Source organism: Helianthus annuus, chromosome 12, assembly GCF_002127325.2.
Source record: "Helianthus annuus cultivar XRQ/B chromosome 12, HanXRQr2.0-SUNRISE, whole genome shotgun sequence".
Classification (NCBI taxonomy): Eukaryota; Viridiplantae; Streptophyta; class Magnoliopsida; order Asterales; family Asteraceae; genus Helianthus; species Helianthus annuus.
Window position 1 is genome coordinate 159,214,431 of NC_035444.2, and position 19,513 is coordinate 159,233,943.

General features: G+C 39.0%; 2 protein-coding genes across 2 annotated transcripts; one reads left to right on the forward strand and one right to left on the reverse strand.

Annotated features, from left to right (window-relative positions):
• The first annotated feature begins 10,640 nt into the window (after positions 1-10,640).
• On the forward strand, positions 10,641-12,091 carry LOC110893640. Its single transcript, XM_022140724.1, has 2 exons — positions 10,641-11,318; positions 12,026-12,091. The coding sequence occupies exons 1-2, from the start codon at positions 10,641-10,643 to the stop codon at positions 12,089-12,091; spliced, it is 744 nt and encodes a 247-aa protein (XP_021996416.1).
• Positions 12,092-12,951: 860 nt separating this feature from the next.
• LOC110896119 (ARM REPEAT PROTEIN INTERACTING WITH ABF2) lies at positions 12,952-14,991 on the reverse strand. Its single transcript, XM_022143556.2, has one exon. The coding sequence runs from the start codon at positions 14,880-14,882 to the stop codon at positions 13,089-13,091; it is 1,794 nt and encodes a 597-aa protein (XP_021999248.1). The 5' UTR covers positions 14,883-14,991; the 3' UTR covers positions 12,952-13,088.
• Positions 14,992-19,513: the final 4,522 nt, after the last annotated feature.

Here is a 19,513-nt window from a genome sequence, read left to right on the forward strand (position 1 = left end):
GGTGAAAAATAAAAAAGGGTTTTTTTTTGGTGGGTAAAAAGGGTTTTGGGGTAATGAAATGAAAGGTTTAGGCTCAAAAGGGGCTATCTAGGGGGATTTTGGTTAGGTGGTAAAAAAATGAAAAATAATGGTTTAGAAAGAAAAATATGGTTAGTCCTAATGCCTCCATCACTTACTTACTTGGGTTTAAGTTGGTAAGGACCGGGAATGTATTGTCGTGGCAAGTTCTAGATTTGTAAGAACCAAGCGGCTATTCACACAAGAAACGAAAAATGAGCATTTAGTCTAAATATGTATATCTTTATGCTCAATAAAGGCTCAAAACTCACTTTTGTGGGAATGGGTTTTTAATGTGATCAAGTATATATAATCGAATTTTTAACTAGACTTGTTATGCCGTTTCATAATTTTCTTATGTTGGTTCTTTGTTATCACGACGCTATCGGTTGTAAATTTGTAAAAATATAACCTTTTTAGAACTTGTTATTCCCAACTTAAACTAAGACAAGTAAATGATAAAAAAAATGAAAAAGTTTTTGAAAAAAATTTGGGGTGTTTAGCGGTTCCAATAGAGTTTTGTGTAAGGCTTGTATTTAGGATTTGCAAAATTCAAGGTTTTAGCATCCCCCCACACTTAAATTACACATTGTCCTCAATGTGTCCAAAAATAAGGTTTTTGGTTGATTAGAATGTGTAAAAGTAAGTTAAAAAGCAAAGATTTATGTTACTGGCAGTCTGGACACGGCCCCGTGTCCGGTGGACACGGCCCCGTGGCGAACTGCCAGTAATGAAAACTTACAGAAGATGAACACGGGGGCGTGTCGGTTGGACACGGCCTCGTGTCTGGCAAATAATTGCAGGTCAGTAACCAAACAGCAGGTCTGGGAGATGAACACGGGGGCGTGTCGGCTGGACACGTCCCCGTGTGGACAGTCTGTGAGCCTGAAAAACAGGTTTTGTCTCCCGGTTTCTCCATTTTGGGGCTGCAAGTGCTAATGTGTAGCACTCTAACCCTTGCATTGCACCTGTTTAATCACTCAATACCAAACCAAACAAACATAAACCATCCTAAATTACCAACGTTAATTGTCTCCACGCATAAAGTAAAAATAAAACAAAGATAAAAAAAAAAACAGTTAAAGAAAGTAAATTGTTCAACAAGCGGCACGCAGGCCGTAAATTGTTCGATAGAGAAGGGTACTTAAACCTGTGGGCTCATCACCAACCTGCCCCTTGTTCCTTCAAGCCTTCTACTCCATGTCTTCATCGCTACCATCACCTCCACCCCCATGCCTCGCCATGTACTCCCGGATGCTACCGATATCATCTTGTATATCGTTAATGTTACGCTCGATAGCTCCAACCCGGTGGTATGTGTTGTTGGCGAGATTGTAGGTGTTCCTGGTGCACATGAGGTTTTCCTGCAAAAGATCATGTAAACTTTGAAAGTTAGGAAAACCGCCTCCTTGAGAGGAGGATTGACCCGGATCGCCTTGGGGTTGGTACTGAAAATTGGGAGGTGGTGCGTGAAGAACTAGAGCCTCCTGCGGGTTCCATGCATAGCCTTGCGTCCTTTGAAAGCTCACCGTACCGTCTTCCGCCTCATAAAGCAAGTTCATGGCTCGGCAAATGTGGTAGTCTACTCGTCCCGACCATGGACTCCTTTCAAAGGACCTTGGGATATTCGTGAAATGCTTGAAAAGACGGTACACCCATCCCCCGAAGAAGATAGGTGTAGGAGCGTGAGCAAGGCGATTTAGGTGCATGTTTCGTAGCAAGAGATAAGGAATATCGAGAGGCTTCTGGTTGTGGACGCAGTGAAGGACAACCAAATCTTTCAACCCTACAACGCCACTACTGTCGTGACGCTGGTTTAGCGAGTAGGTGAGGAGCCTGTGAATGTAGCGGTAAAGCGGGTCCCTCAGTTTGGTACTCTTGGTGCTGCTAGGGTTGTAGATTCCTTCACCGATCTGAGCCCATGCGGCTTGACGTTCAGTTGCATCCAAGTCTCGTAATCCCCCAGTATTCTCTTCATTCCCCGATTCCTCTTCACTATATAGCCCTATGATAGATCCAAACTGTGCCATGGAGGTTGTGAACGTGGTTCCTCCACATCGGAATGTGACCGCCTCATGGTCAAATGGTTCACACCTTGAGTTGAAAATGAAAGTACTGTAAAACTCCATTGTGCATTGATGCACCGACCGAAGCCGGGTGTTCAATGCAACTGCCAGTGCACCTCTCACGATGTTGTTGAATCGGTCAAGTTGATTCACCATGGTTAACAAGTCGGTACATGCCCGCCTAGGGTACTCTTCTGGTCTTGTTTGTAGGATCTCGTACCGTGCCCTAGCGTCAAGTTCACTTGCGTTAAACCTCGTGAATTTCGACATCTGAAAGAATACATCAAAGGTTAGTATGAAACAAGGATAATTGGAGTGAAACTGCAAACAGTGGGCTGGACACGGCCCCGTGTTTAGCGGACACGACCCCGTGTCCAGGCGTCTGTAACCCAAAAAATTCATTTTTCGTCCCGGTTTCGAAAACCTGAAAATTTTTAGCCCAATAGTAGCGGTTTCCCCCGAAAATGAAACCCTAAGTGTCGTTTTTCCCAAAACAAACCGTTTACCCTTTCAATTTCGTGTTTTTGGGTTCAAGAACAAGGGTTTGGGGTTTTAGTTGGAAATCAAACGAATCTATCAACAATACATGTTTATTTACTTCCTACTATACTAATCTAAACTACTACTAATAGATTTCATCAAAAATTTTTAGTTCGATCCGGATGAACTTGAAGAACCCTAGATTTTTCCCCAATTTTTGATGTTTTAACTACATGCAAGTAACTAATCTAACTACTAAAGAGGATAGAATCATACCTTGACGTTGTTAAACTCGGTAGTGACGTCGGAAAACTGCAGAAAATCGCCTGGAACCAGAGCGTTTTCGGCTATACGGGGCGTGTGGAATGGTGTAACTGATAGGAAAAGAGGGTTTTATCCCGACAGTTGCCTCGACACGGCCCCGTGCCGAGCAAAGTTTTTGAATTTTTTTTTTTTTTAACGATGTGCTCGTGTGCATGCCCCTTATTTCCGAAAATGGCTAGAAGACTTACCGGTTTTGAAACGTACACTTACCTGTAACATGTCGGGTATGAGTTTATTCGTTAACCGTTTGAAGTGAGATCTCCTCTTCCTCATCCTCAATGGATCCTCGGTAGAGTTTTAGCCGTTGGACATTGACTTTAAATGGTATCCCATTTCGAGTTTTAATTTCTACTGCACCGTGTGGAAAAAAATATGGGTGACGGAAAAAGGTCCTGACCACCTAGATTTTAGCTTACCAAGAAATAATCGAAGTCGTGAATTAAACAATAGAACTTGATCTCCTACCCGAAATTCATTAGATTTAATATATTTATCATGTAGATTTTTCATTCTTTCTTTATAAATTTCGGAGTTAGAATATGCATAATTCCTTAGCTCGTCTAATTCATTTATTTGACAAAAGCGATTTTTACCTGCATTTTCTAAATCTAAGTTCACGTTTTTTATTGCCCAGTAGGCTTTGTGAGCTATTTCTACTTGCAAGTGACAACTTTTTCCATAGACAAGTTTATATGGGGTTGTGCCTATAGTGGTTTTATAAGCAGTTCGAAAAGCCCATAAAGCGTCGTCTAATTTGTCGGCCCATTCTTTTTTATTTATTCCTACGGTTTTTTCAAGTATTCGTTTTAAACCTCGATTAGTCACTTCGGCTTGCCCATTTGTTTGAGGGTGATATGCTGTTGAGACTCGGTGATAGACCCTATACCTTGTTAATATTTTTTCGAGTTGATGATTGCAAAAATGGGTACCTCTATCACTTATTAAAGCCTTTGGTGTCCCGAAACGAGAAAACAGTTTTTTTCAAAAATTTTACCACTACCCTTCCATCATTTGTTGGAAGAGCCTCGGCCTCCGCCCATTTAGACAAGTAATCGACTGTCACAAGTATATATTTGTTTCCCCTTGAAGGTGGGAAAGGTCCCATGAAATCGAGTCCCCACACGCAAAGATTTCACAGACGAGAATGCCATTTTGAGGCATTTCGTTTTTGGAAGAAATATTACCTGATCTCTGGCAGGCATCACATGTCTTTACAAGGTTTTGTGCATCCTTGTAAATGGTTGGCCAGTAAAATCCTGAATCAAATACCTTTCGTGCGGTACTTGCGGCACCATGATGTCCTCCGTATGGACCTTCATGACAATGACGGAGAATTCTTCGTGCTTCATTACCATGGACACACCTTCGGATGAGCTGGTCGGCACACATTTTGAAAAGATAGGGGTCTTCCCAAAAGTAATGCTTTACATCAGCAAAGAATTTCTTTCTTTGATGATGTGGCCATCCTTTGGTGACTATACCGCTAGCTAGGAAATTAGCGTAGTCGGCATACCATGGCTCTTGTCCACTCTCCATCATTTCCAAGGATTCCGTGGGAAATTTCTCGTTGATTTGCTCGTCTCTGGTTGTCTCCAAAGCTGGGTCTTCTAAGCGTGAGAGATGATCTGCAGCAGTGTTTTCTGCTCCTCTTTTGTCCTTGATTTCGATGTCGAATTCTTGGAGGAGTAGAATCCATCTGATCAAACGGGGTTTTGCGTCTTGTTTCTTGAAGAGGTACCTGATGGCTGCATGGTCTATATAGACTACTGTTTTAGAAAGAACAAGATAAGAACGAAATTTATCAAAAGCAAATACCACTGCTAGTAATTCTTTTTCTGTAGTTGTATAATTTTCTTGTGCATCATTAAGAGTTTTACTAGCATAATAAATTGGGTGGAAATGCTTTTCTTTTCTTTGTCCCAAGACTGCTCCAACAGCAAAGTCACTTGCATCACACATGATTTCGAAAGGAAATTTCCAATCTGGCGCTATCATGATAGGTGCATTGACTAGCATTTCCTTAATGGCTAGAAATGCTTGATTGCATTCCTTGTCAAAGATGAAGGGTGCATCTTTTTCAAGTAATTTTGTTAGAGGCCTTGAAATTTTTTAAAAGTCCTTGATAAACCTTCTATAAAATCCGGCATGTCCTAGGAAACTTCTGATTGCTCTTACGGAGGATGGAGGAGGTAATCGAGAAATAGTTTCTATTTTTGCTCGATCAACTTCCATTCCTTCGCTCGAGATTTTGTGACCGAGTACTATTCCCTCTGTTACCATGAAATGGCATTTTTCCCAGTTAAGGGCGAGGTTAGTTTCCTCACATCGGGATAGCATTCGTTCAAGATTATCGAGGCATTGGTCATATGAGTCTCCAAAGATGGAAAAGTCGTCCATGAAGACTTCCATTGTCTTTTCTATCATATCATGGAAAATGGCCACCATACAACGTTGGAATGTTGCAGGCGCATTACATAGACCGAATGGCATGCGTCGATATGCGAAGGTTCCGTAGGGACATGTGAAAGTTGTTTTCTCTTGGTCTTCTGGTGCTATCGGTATTTGAAAGTAACCTGAAAAACCATCTAAGAAACAATAAAATTTATGACCGGACAATCTTTCTAACATTTGATCAATGAAGGGTAAAGGAAAGTGGTCTTTCCTTGTTGCTTCATTTAATCGCCTATAATCTATACAAACTCTCCATCCTGTGACGGTTCTCGTTGGTATTAATTCATTTTTCTCATTAGTTATTACCGTCATACCTCCTTTCTTTGGGACTACTTGAACGGGACTTACCCACGGGCTATCGGAGATAGGGTAGATTAGTCCAGCGTCAAGTAGTTTGATGACTTCATTCTTAACCACTTCTTGAACATTGGGGTTCACTCTTCGTTGTGGTTGAATTACCGTTTTGTAGTCACCATTCATTAAAATTTTGTGCGTGCACATGGAAGGGCTTATTCCTTTAATATCTACAAGCTTCCAAGCGATCGCGTTTTTGTGTTTTTTAAGTAGGCTACTTAATTTCTCTTTTTCTACGTTACTTAATTTAGATGAAATAATTACAGGTAAACTACCATCTTTGCCTAGAAAAGCATATTCCAAACCTTTAGGAAGTTCTTTGAGCTCAATGGGTGGGTCTTTAGAAGACACCTTATTTTGTGGCTCATCTAGATTAAGAACCTTAAAGGTTTGTTCTATGGCTATCTCTTCTTCGACAAAGTGGTCTTCTTCGTTAGTCGTATCGGGTGGTTCAGCTTCATCTCAATTAGGGGGTCATTATTGCCAAAAGGATATTTCATTGAACGCTCAAGGTCTATGCTCCTTTTGAATGCCCCTAACTGAAGAGGTAGATTGTTGAATTTCCGGTTTTTCAAAGCTTTATGAGTCTGTACAAAAGGTTTTCCCAAGACTAGTGGGGCGTCATCGAGGATGACAAAGTCGGTTGGGATTATCATTTGATTTGTTTGAACCAAAACATCTTCAACTACACCGATTGATTTTATTACTTTTCGATCGGATAGAAAAATGGGTATTTGAAGTGGAGTAAAATCACTAATACTTAACTTTTCAAAAATGTAGTTAGGCATCATGTTAACACAAAGATCTTTATCGATGGTGATATTACTAATAAAGGAATTTTGAAAGAAACATGGAACCGGTGTAATGTTAATTTCAAAAGGGTCTTCTTTTATTAGCGAGGTTTGATCATTAGTTAACTTAACACTCACTATTTCTTTGATTTTAGCACTAGTGTTTAACTCTTTTAAAAACTTAGCATGAGGGGTTACTAAACAATGATTTTCGAAAGTAGGTGACAAGAGGTTAATTTCTTCAAAATTAGACTCTTCATGAATTTTAACATTATCGGACTCATCTTTTTCATTGTTTAACTCATGTGTCGGTTTTTCACTTTCTTGTTCTTCCATTTTTACATTTTCAACTACCTCTACGTTATTATTACAATTTAATTCTTCTCTTGCGCGGGATTCCTCTTCCCTTGCGCGAGATTCTTTCATGTAACGTTCGATAGTTTTAATGTGTTCTAATATCCTATTGGTCACTTCGGTGAGAGAAAAAGAATTTGGATCCTCAAAGCTTGAATCCGGTTGTTCGATCCTTGGTTCCTCATAATACTCATATGAAGTAGATGGTTCACACCATTGTTCTTCATTGTAAGTATATGATGGATAAGGGTGGAAACTTTGTTCTTCATAGTACTCATATGAGGTGGGTTGTTCATGCCATTGTTCCTCATAATAAGAATATGAAGGTGGTTACTCTTATCTTGAGTCTTCAAAGTATGAGTATGAAGGCTCATACCTTGGTTCCTCAAAATATGAGTATGAGGGAGGAGGTTCATACCTTTGGTCTTCATAGGATGTGTATGAAGTTGGTGGCTCGTACCTGGGCTCCTCATAGTAGTGGTATGAATTGGATGGTTGATATGAGTTATTATATTGAACCGAGCGTGTGTTACGACAATTAATGCAATAATTACCCCTATAATCATCCTCATCATAGGTGTAGTTGTAGCCTCTTGAGTATTGATCCATAAGAATCACTCAACAGACCACAACTGAGTCTCGGGACCAGAAAACAAAAATAAAGACGGAAACAGAAGCTGGACACGGCCCCGGCCCCGTGGTCAGGGTCTGTATCTGGGCGTTTTAATTAAAGTTACTGGTCACGTTGAGCACGGGGGCGTGTTCAGCGAGCACGGCCCCGTGTTCAGGCTACTGTAAATGCAAACTAAACTAAAATGCAGAAAAATGTGCGCGCGTTTTGAAAAGGTTTTAAAAAACTGATTAGGCCGTCGATTTTAAGCTTTCTTAAAATCCTTGTGTCCCCGGCAACGGCGCCATAAACTTGATGTGCGTGAAGTGTGTTATATTTTAGATGTATATTTAAGCCCCTTTTTACACTTTTAGCCAAGTTTTAAATTTATAAAACACGATATTTACTAACACTAAACACACATATGGGCAAGTGCACCCATCGTGGACGTAGTATAGTGTTGGTAAGATACCGAGGTCGTCCAAGGATACAAGAGCTTTTAATACCGGTTTATCCTCAACGTCTAATCAAATCAAAAAGTGAGAAAAATGTTTTAAACTAAGAAAAATAAAAACTAACTAAATGCTGAAAAATAAAATAAAATAAAAACAGATAGACAAGATGAATCACTTGGATCCGACACGTGTGTTAGTATAACCTTTGATTATTTTCGCACTTTTGCACTTGTTTAAGAGATTATCTTAGTTATTGTAGTAGGCCCCTCTTTTGAAGACGACGTTACCCTCAACCCAGTAGTTTGAGTCAGCAAGGATACAATCCTAAAGGGTCGGATTATTGAAAGATAATGAATTAAGTTATTAATGTAAATTGTGGTAGGCCCCGCTTTCGGCGGTGACGTTACCCTCGGCTAAGTAGTCTGAGTCAGCAGGGATACAGTCCTAAATAGCCGGGTTATAGTATTAATAGTAGTTAACTTATGAGGGGGTCAAAGAGTTTGGATCCCCGCCATCCAATACCTATGGGCATTGAAGGAGATCCTACTAAATTTGACCCAGGTCCCAAGCAGGACCTCTAAACGCTAAACAAGGGCAAGACCCTTACCAAACCGTTCCCTTAACCCCCGACCAGGTAGCCAACATACCTCCATATAGACCGTGGAGATATGAATGGTGAAAATCTTTTATTTTATATAGACAGTAAAATAATGCCAAGACACCACGGACAAACGATAAGGAAAGATCACCTTCAACATAAGTAACTAGTTATTAAAGTCATTAATACAAAACCAAATAAAAAGTCCAAAAGATTAAAAATAAAAAGTATTATACTAAACACTTGTCTTCACCAAGTGATGTAAGAGACTTAGGCAAACATGGCCTTGATTGTCAAGAACTCTTACGATCAATCTTGGATCCCGAGACGACTCACACACTCTATGATGGACAATGGATGATGGTGGTGGATGATGGTGTTATGGTGGTGGTGGGTGGTGGATGAAGTGTGAGAGAGGTGGTGTGCCAAGGGATGAGATGGAATGAAACCAAGCACCCCTATTTATAGGCTGAACAGAAGGCTGGGCACGGCCCCGTGTCCGCTGGACACGCCCCCGTGCCCGTCTGACATTCTCTCTCTTCATTAATTGTAATTCGCAATTACAATTAATGCGCCTGCTGTACTTTCACCACGCCCCCGTGCCCGCTGGACACGGCCCCGTGGTGGGCAATGGAAGCTTCTACTGGTTTGTCTTTTCTGCTGCTTCTTGGGCACGGCCCCGTGTCCACTGGACACGGGGCGTGTTCAGTCTTCTGTTTTCTCTTCTTTGCCTTGGGGGTTGCCGTTGAGGATCCGGGCAGTCTACTTTTATCCCTTTTCTTGTATTTATGCTAGAATTAGTTGTCTTTTTGCTTCTTTTGTGATTTTGAGCTTATTTCATCCTGAAAATACAAAAGGAAGACAAAAACACTCTTTTTCCAACATTAGTACTTAAAAGGGGTTAGTTTTATGCCTTAATTGATGTGATTTATATGTTGCATTTTACACACATCAAATACCCCCACACTTGAACTTTTGCTTGTCCTCAAGCAAAACTCTTTTAAATGTGGCTTACACTCCCAAATGGAATAGGTAGAAGAGAAAGTTTTTAGCTTGTCCTAGAGTGTCGGGAATCCAAGGTCTTTGTAAGTTTTATTTTTATTTATTTACAATCCTATTCGTTATGATTTATTTTGAACGTTTCATAAGATAAATTACTTATTCGGGCATAGCATGCCTTATTAAAATTCCATTTATATACAAGTTCACATACCTCACGGGGGATCACTCAACACTCGGTAAACGGTCATATGAATTTTGAACGTTTCATATGAATTGTAATTTGTTTTTTTTTTTTTTTTTGACCGTTGGTAAACGGTCATTTTCTTAAAAAAATCAATTTTTTTTTCAAACTTTCCTTTAAATAAATACCTCCTCTCCTATTTTTTTACCACACACACTCAAACACTCTTTATCTCTTCCACTTTTTTTAGAAATCCTTATATTTTATACAATGCATCCATTCAACCGTGGCTTCATTCCTCCCCGATCAAGTGCGGACCCAAACCAAAGTGGTAATCCTACTCGCCCCGTGTCGCCGGTTCCCACTCGACCCAACCCTTTCGGCTCCGGTTTTCTCGATTACAATCAACAAAGTCCCGGGTTCATGAATCTTTTGAACCAACTGCTATCATGGGACCCGAATCTCTACGGGTGGAACCCGAATCAAAACACCAATGGAATGGGGTCGTCTCAAGCGTTTGGGTCGGCTCAAGCTTTCGGCTCCCCACTAAACGATACCGATGTTGTTCCGGAAACACAACCCGAAGTAGCGGAGACGCAAAAAGGAAAAGGAAAACGGCCACATAAAAAGAAAGAGGAAACCACCGCCCGAGCGAAAAAAATGTGATATCGTGGGAGCCCGATGAGGAGGATGCGTTAACCCGTGCTTTCATCGATGTGTCGGAGGACCCGGTTATAGGTATATTTTTTAAATTTCTTTATTTTTTTTTCTGTTTTTCGTTTTTTTTCTATGTTTTTTTATTTATTTTCTGTTTTATTTATTTTTTAAATTTTAGACTAACATTATATTTTTTTGTAGCAAACAATCAAAGTAAAACCGTTTTTTGGCAACGAATACGTGATCTTTTTTTCGATCTCATGGGTAAAGGAGACGAATACCGCCCACGGGACTCTATATCGGGAAAGTGGACCAATATAAACAAGAAATGCACAAACTTTCAAACCGTGTACCAACGCACGTTTGCCGGATGGAAAAGTGGAAGTAAGGACGAAGACATTACGCAAGCGGCATTGGTCGAGTATACGGATGCTAATGGCCATTTCCCGTACATGAGGTGTTGGCAAATCCTTCGCCATAGCCCCAAATGGGCCACCGTATCTACTCCGAGTGGTCGTTCGGGAAATAAACGGCCGTCAAAGAGGTCTAAAACAAACGAGTCGGGTGAACCCGAAACGCCAACCTCCGACGCTCGAAACACCGACTTGAACGAGGATATTCCGGATGACGAGCCGGTGGAGGAGCTACCAAGACCGCCCGGAAGAAGTAGGCGGGCGAAAAAGCCCGAGTCGTCATCGATATCTATGAGAACGGATATGTGTAACGCATTTTCGGAGATAAACAACCGACTTCAAGACATACACGAACTCGGTACTAAACGTATGGAGGAGAACCGCGAAGTTACGGAGATTATGCGGGATAGACAATGGGCTCACGACTTTGAGTTCTACTCGAAACCGCACGACCACCTTACCAGAAAAGCTTTGAAGATGGCGTTGGCCCAAAAGGAAAGGCTCGAAAAAAATATAATCTTTGAAGTGTTGTTTTTTTATTTTTTTAGAGGAACCGTTTTTTTTTTTTTTTTTTTTTTTTTTTTTTTTTTTTTTTTGTGTTACAGTAATGTTGTTTTTAAGTGTAATGTTTTTTTTTCTTTTAGTGTAATGTTTTTTTAATTTAATGAATGAATTTTAATTTTATAAAGTTAGAAAATAATTATAAAAAATTAGAAATTAATAATTGAGTAATGATTAGGCGGGGGCTTTATGACTACGGGCTTAAATGCATAACGCCCCATAACGCCTACCCGCACACGTGGTGCGCCACGTGTCGCATAACACCCACAAATGGGGGTTATGACTACACATGGCCTTATCATTAGACAATGTGTAGTGGGGCGCTATGCACCCACATAAAGCCCCTATAAAGCCCCAAACACCATTACGAAGGGCTTTATGAGACAAAAAAGGGGGGAGGCGTGATATATATAGTGCCGGGTATAGGGGAGGTTTCAAAGTTTGGACCAATCAAAAATTAGTTAGTGTTTTTATAATTAATTAATAAAAATGAAAATTAATAATTAGGTATTGATGGGTAGGGGCTTTATGACTACGGGCTCTAGTGATATAACGCCCCATAAAGCCCCTGTGTGACGTGGCATGACACGTGTCGCATAACGCCCCACAAAGGGCTTTATGACTACGGATGACCTTAATGGTTTTGAAACTTTTGCTAAGTGCTTGTGTAGTGGGGCGCTATATGCCCTCATAAAGCCCCTATAAAGCCCCAAACACCACTACGAGGGGCTTTATGAGACAAAAAAATTTGGGTGGCGCCATATATATAACACCGATGATGGGGGTTGTTTTCAAAGTTTGGACCAATCAAAATAAAGCAAGGTTTTTATAATTAATTAATAAAAACGAAAATTAATAATTAGGTATTGATGGGTAGGGGCTTTATGACTACGGGCTCTAGTGATATAACGCCCCTGTATGTCGTGGCACGACACGTGTCGCATAACACCCCACAAAGGGCTTTATGACTACGAATGGCCTAAAGAGTATCTCAACTTCTTAAATTGGATATGATTCAACATTTGAAAAAAATATCGGCAACTACATAAATATTTGAATAATAAGAAGAAATGAAGAATAACTACATGAAGTACAATTTTGATGCTAAAGTCATGAGGACTCAGAGGAGTGTTTATCGGGTCGGTTTTTGCGAATTCGAAAAATAAGGTAGTCTCGAATAACATAGAATAAATAAATAAAAAATTAACAAAATAAATAAGATATATGTAAATTATGTAAAGAAAATAAAAGTTATACAATTTGAAGACTAGGTGAAATGGTAAAGAAGGCGAACTTGGGGCGGGGGATTAGGGGCGTGGTAACCAGAATAGGGGACACTATTCGAAGAAGGTGAGATATGGTTGCTTATGTGTCACAACCTTTTTTCCTCTTGAAACCTCTATAAAACGCCCCATAACACATAGTCTGAGGAAGCTCAACTTAGATGCTACCAGTGTATAAAACATGTTAGTCTTGTTCACCCATATACGACTTTAACCCGTTTAGCATCAGTCTCAGTCTCAACTGGTCCATTTCGTGTCGGATTTATTATATGTTTTTGTGTCAGTGTCAAAGATTAATGCTTGACAGTAGCCTATTAACAAGTCAAAGTGGATAATCTTGAGACCCTCACTAGATTTGTTTCCATTTAAATTACCAATTTGTCCACCATAATACACACTTTAATAATTACTAAACATTTACAGCATAACCATAATAACTACCTCAGATTCTTCAAGGTGAGTGTGACACTCTTTGAGAAGGAATAACACCAGCATGATACATATTAAGCTGATGAATTGCTTCCATAATCAACTGTCTCAACTGAGAATGTTGACCAACAATTGACTTATCAGCCCCTTCTAAAGCTGTCAATACTCTTGCCTGCACAAGTGCCTCATTGTTTCCAGCATGCATTGCAAGATAACACAATAACACCAATGCATGATGCTGTGTTCTTTCATTCCCTCTCAACAATCTCATCAACGGAATCACGCCATCGAATTCAATAATCGTTTTCGAATGCTCCGTACAAAGAAAGTTATCAGGGGACGCAAACTTCCCCAAAGCAATCGCGGCTTCTGTTACCACTTCAGGGTTTTGGTGACTCAGTTGTTTGACCAACGGGCCGATCACCCGCGTTTCCCGAGCTGGGAAAGTCCGGGCCAGTGACCCGATTGATTTAATAGCTGGAATCTTGATTCCAGCTATTTCGGATTCTTGGACCAACCTTAAAAGCTGATCCACTACGGCTTTTGCGGCAGGAGAATTAGTCCTGAAAGCCGCTCGTCTGAGCTCGGGATTCGATTCCGCTGCGGCTGCAATCTCCATGACATTCATTAAACAGTTGGTCTGTAGTTCACCGGTTTCGGTTTCTATAAGCTTAGCGAGAACTAGTAACCCTTTTGTCTCGGTTAACAACTTGCTGTTTGCAAGATTACCTCTAGAAAGCATCCATAACGCCCTCGCACAACACGTTTTCAACTCGAGTTTCAACTCAGATGGCTCGTTTTCCCTCTCTTTCCTATTAATCGACCATGTCGTTGTCGCAGATGACGAATTTGCCATCGAACCAATCTTATTCATCTTAAAAACCGAATGAATACTCTGCCGTTCATACAAATTATCGACCGTGTCAAACGACAACAGCGTAACAAGCGGTCTAATCACATTCTCTCTAGCAAACGCCTCTTGTGAAACCTCATCGTTCTCCGCCATTCTCGCAATCAACTTCACAACCGAAACCTGTACCCGAATCGGTGCCTTATGTAAACACTGTACTATGACCGGAACCCCGCTTTCACTAGTAACCAACCTAGCTCTATCTTCGTTATTAACCAGATTAAAAAGCGTAACCGCAGCCGCGATTTGCGCTTCGAAATTCGATTCCTCTTTCAACAACTTTAACAAAGGCGGAATCCCGCCTTCTTCCACTATCATTTTTTTGTTTCTATCGTTATCATTAGCTAAGGAACAGAGTTCGTTAGCCACTTCAATTTTAACACTCAACGGGCTTAAATACAGTGAGGATATATAAGACCAAACCCAAGCAATAATCGGATCATTACTCGCAATCGGAGGCAAAGATAACACAACACCAGTATCAGATTTATCAGTACCAACATCATATATACTAATTAACCATTTCATGTCACCTATGGAAGCATCGAGAAGAGAAAACAGTTTTCTAAATTCGCTAGTGCTTACGATGGTGACGACACGGAGGAAGATGCTTCTCCGGCGACATTTCCGTACGAGGGTTAGGGCACGGGTGAGGTTGCGGGTGAGGTCAGAGAAGACGCGGCGGACCGGGCGGTCGTAGAAGGAGGGGGCGGTGGTGGTGAACCGGACGAAGGAGCGGAGCATTTTGGAGAGGTGGTCGATGAGTTTACCGACTTCGGTGCACTCGAGTTTGTAGGATTTGGAGTCGGTGATGGCGTGACGGATTTGGTCGGAGAGGAGGAGTAGGATGGAGAGGAGGTGGTCGATGGGTTGTTGGTTGTGGTCTTCGCCGGTGGTGAAGTCCATTGAAGTTGGTGGTGGAGTCGTCTTGTTCACGAGTGGTCTGTGTTATCAGGAAGACAGGAACGGTTGAACTGTAAAGTGGTTCGGACTTCGGAGTGTACTTTGGTTTTTAGTTGATGACGTGGGTTTGATCGAATTTATTGGGAGTTGTGTGTGTTTTAATTTGAGGGTAAAAATAGGACTTTTTTTTACTAGGATCAGACTATCGATGCGTAGTGGAGCGTTTTTTTAACCCAATCATGCCCAATAACGTCCTTTCTCCACTATGTCTGGACGTTATTGGGCGTTATCTTGCAAAAAATGCTCCTTGGCGTGGTTTGAAAAACGCCAAATGGGGAAAAGGTTAGCCAATCACATTAGAGATTCCATTTGCTTGGCCAATAAGATTTTTAGGTCTTTTTTTTAATTTTATTTTACTACAAAACATATTGCCCAATAATGTCCCATCCTCACTACACCCATTTTAGAAAACGCTCAATAATGCCCCATTGCTGACTGGGCTACCACATGGCGCAAAACGCCCAATGGTATCAAGTTGCCCACTACGCATGGTCTTATAACAGGATTTAGGGGTTATAATAACAAGTAACTGGAAGAATCGTTGGGATTAGGATTCGAAGAAAAGTTGAGCCGAGCTAGCTTTAGCTTGCACTTGTTTCAATATTGTTTTTAGAGTTAATTACACAAATAGGTCCTGCGGTTTATACCTATTTTCGCCTTTAGTTACTAACTTTTTTTTAACAGGTTTAGGTTTTATGGTTTCAATTTTGTAACACCTTTGGGTACTAACACCAAAATTAATTAATTAATGACTAAAATACCCTTGCATTTTTTAAGTTTATCAATGTAACACATTTGGGTACTAACAACTAATTTTATTTAAGTTTAAATCAATTTTACAAAATCTATTTATTTTTTATTTTTCATCTTTTTATTATATCCCTTAGTTAACATAAAGTCTATTTATTTTTTTATTTTCATATTTTTATTAAATTTCTTATTTAACTTTAAATGTACTTGTTAGACTAGTATTTTTTAAATATATTTTTTAAATAAAATCTACTAGCTATATAGTTTTATGTAAACTAAATTTCTTACTTGTTTTAAACAATGTAAACGTTACTCGTTTTCAATTTTGTATATATATGATTGATATTAATAATAATAATAATAATAATAATAATAATAATAATAATAAATATCTTTCATGTAAAAAAATTAAGCCATTTTTTAACTCGTTTTTTTTTTCATTTACATTTTACTATTTTAGAAAGATATTTAATTTACATAAAATCTACTAGTTGCACCAGTAAAATATACTAGCTATACAGTTTTATGTAGATTAAACATCTTTTTTTTACAAAAAAAAAAACGAGTTAAAAAAAGGCTTAAATTTTTTTAGTTTTATCTAAAATACATAGTTATGTAGTTTTATCTAAAATACCTAACAATATAGTTTTATGTAAATTAAATATCATTTTAAAATAGTAAAATGTAAATGAACAAAAAAACGAGTTAAAAAAGGCTTAAATTTTTTACATGAAAGATGTTTATTATTATCAATCATTTCTATCCAAAATTGAAAACGAGTAAGATTTACATTATTTAAAACGAGTAAGAAATTTAATTTACATAAAACTATATAGCTAGTAGTTTTATTAAAAAAATCAATTTAAAATAAATACTGGTGTAACAAGTAGATTTTATGTTAAATAAAAAATTTAATAAAAATATGAAAATAAAAAAATAAATAGACTTTATGTTAACTAAGGGATATAATAAAAAGATGAAAAATAAAAAATAAATAGATTTTGTAAAATTGATTTAAACTTAAATAAAATTAGTTGTTAGTACCCAAATGTGTTGCATTGATAAACTTAAAAAAATGCAAGGGTATTTTAGTCATTAATTAACTAATTTTGGTGTTCGTAATCAAAGGTGTTACAAAATTGAAACCATAAAACCTAAACCTGTTAAAAAAAAGTTAGCGCCCAAAGGCGAAAATATGTATAAACCACAGGACCCATTTGTGTAATTAACTCTTGTTTTTAAAACTTAAATTTGGTTAGCGAATGGTTTTTTAAGTTTAAGATAAGAGTGACTCGACTAGCTTGTTATTGTTTATTGGTTATTATATTATTTCTAATATTTTGTATGTATTTTTACTTATAAAATTAATATATAAATTAACTATTGTTTTATTTATCATAATTTATATGTATAAAATTTATTACTATATATTATAATGTTAGTTTAATTTATATGGTAAGGTAAGTTAACTTGAGCTTCTAAAATAAAGCTCAAAGCTCATGCTAATTTATTTAATAAGCTTACTTTTAGATTTTAGGCTTAGACCACATGGTGTGGAAGGGCATGAAGTATGAGTGTGAAACGCCATGTGGCAACTAAGTTAGCATTGTGGCGTGGAAAAAAAGCACGTGGGTGGGACATGGCGTGTAAGAGGAAAAAAGATTATAAATTTTGTACAAAAGGTAATTTTAGAAAACTCCATCTTCTTATGTTTTGTTTAAGTGTATGATAACCAAAAACACATCTTCTTTGTCCCATTATTTATTTGCTTTTTTTTTTTGGGATAAAATGTTTGAAGTATTCAACTTTTTTATTGAGGTAAAACATATACTGAACGGATACTTATACTTCTATAGGCAACCGACGTATGTATTTTGTTTCATAACATTTTGGCGGAAAAGAAGCCAGGTAAAATGTTTGAATGGACAAAATTATGTTTGATGAGGCGTGAACATGTTTGTTATTGGTTAAAGTTGTTGTATTTTCAATAAAACTAAGGGCATTTTCGTCATCTGGTGTGTTTTTGTTGCTCTTGTTGAAACCTGATTCATATTTGGTTGATCTATGAGGTTGTTAAAATTTAAAGGGGAAATGGACTGTATCACTCCCAACTAATCAAAATTGGCCGTTGTCATCCCCAATTTTCACTTTGGCTCTCACAACCCCTAACTGGACACTTGGGTTGCTGTGTCACCCTGTCGTTAACCAGACACTAACTAGGTTAGTTTTTTTTGCTGACATGGCTAATTTATCCTATGTGGCATGCTGATGTGGATGTGGATCTGGAACATATTTATAAATAACAAAAAATAAAGGAAAAAAACTTTATCCTCATTGATGTGGATGTGGATCTGCAATCTAACTCCCCACAACAATCCATAACTCTCCTACAAACACACAATTCATATGCCTCTCTATAAGAATCCAACCCTATATCCCATTTGAAATCTCACGCAATCACCATGATTACCAGTGGACATTCCTATTCATCATCATGATGCCTAACACCGTTGGTGCAATCACCAGATCTCCGACCACCACCACGCCGCTACCACCTAACCTCGCCACCGGCAGCCCACTCTACAACGAGAACTGGCGGAACCCTAACCCTAATCTCTCATCATCAGCCTCACTGTCTCCAATCCCCAATTTCCATAGGAAAATTCACCCAAGTTTCCAAAAAGGGTATAATTTCAGCATTTGACCCATTACCTGTTACAACCAACACATCTTTAGTATCCCTAAAGAGTTGATTTTGGAGAAACCGTTGATGGATTCGAGTCTGCGATGGGTGTAAATGAGGAGCATCATGCAGTGGTAAGTGAAGAAGGCGACAAAGAAGACAATTAGGGTTCCGGTGAGGTAGCCGGTGCGTTTGAAGGTGTAGGGGAGGCCGAGGACGCCGGCGCCGACGATGGCGTTGAAGATGTTGGCGAAGGTTTTGAATTGGGAGGATTGTTGATGGGATTGTTTGATTAAGGGGGTGGTTTCTCGTGGAAGATTGAGTGTGTAGGTTGATGAAGTTGCTTCTGAGTTGTTGGTGGTGGTGGTTTCTTTGAACCCCATGATTCAGTTGAATATGAATCTGAGTTGTTGGTGGTGCTGGATATATGGAAGAATATCTGGTGAACTGATACACGGCTGCTGTGATATGATGATAATATCTTGACATGTAAGCGTGCCACTTTGGATAAGGGGTTGGCCACGTAGGATTACAATGACACGTAGGATTAAAAAATAAACAGAGTTAGTGTTTAGTTAACACCGGGGTGACAGGTACACCAAAGTGTCCAATTGGGGGTGGTGGGAGCCAAAGTGAAAGTTGAGAGTGTCAACGGCCAATTTTGATTAGTTGGGGGTGATACAGTCCATTTCCCCAAATTTAAACATATGGTTAGCTTTAGTGATAAATTGTTTTCTTTCTTTTTTTTTTTTGGGAAAAAGGCCACAAGCTTTTACTTCGCCTTAGACCACCAAAATGGTTGAGCCGACCCTGATCTTGGTTATTTTGCTGATTGATGTTAATTTAGGTGTACTGTATTTCTAAAAATTGCATGCTTTAACCCGAACCAGTTTGGACTTGCTATACAACCCAACCAAGACCCGCCCACCCAACTTTTAGTATCTGTCGGTAACAGTTACTCGTATTGTATGTTCATCAGTTAGGTTGGAATTGGAATCTGAATGCAAATAGATCAGCATAAGCCTGGACATTTGCGAACAGGAGATCTGGTAAGTCTTGAAGAAGCATCTGCGAACATAATGATGTTGTATTTTGTGATTTTTATTATTATACTTGCAGATGTGTTTAATATTGTACCTTT

Excerpts from the sequence above, each read along its gene's own strand:
- LOC110893640 (XM_022140724.1), top strand. The coding sequence starts at position 10,641 with ATGGGTAAAGGAGACGAATACCGCCCACGGGACTCTATATCGGGAAAG. Across the intron at positions 11,319-12,025 it reads AAAAAAATATAATCTTTGAA|TGGGGCGCTATATGCCCTCA; the intron begins GTGTTGTTTTTT and ends GTGCTTGTGTAG.
- LOC110896119 (XM_022143556.2), bottom strand. The coding sequence starts at position 14,882 with ATGGACTTCACCACCGGCGAAGACCACAACCAACAACCCATCGACCAC.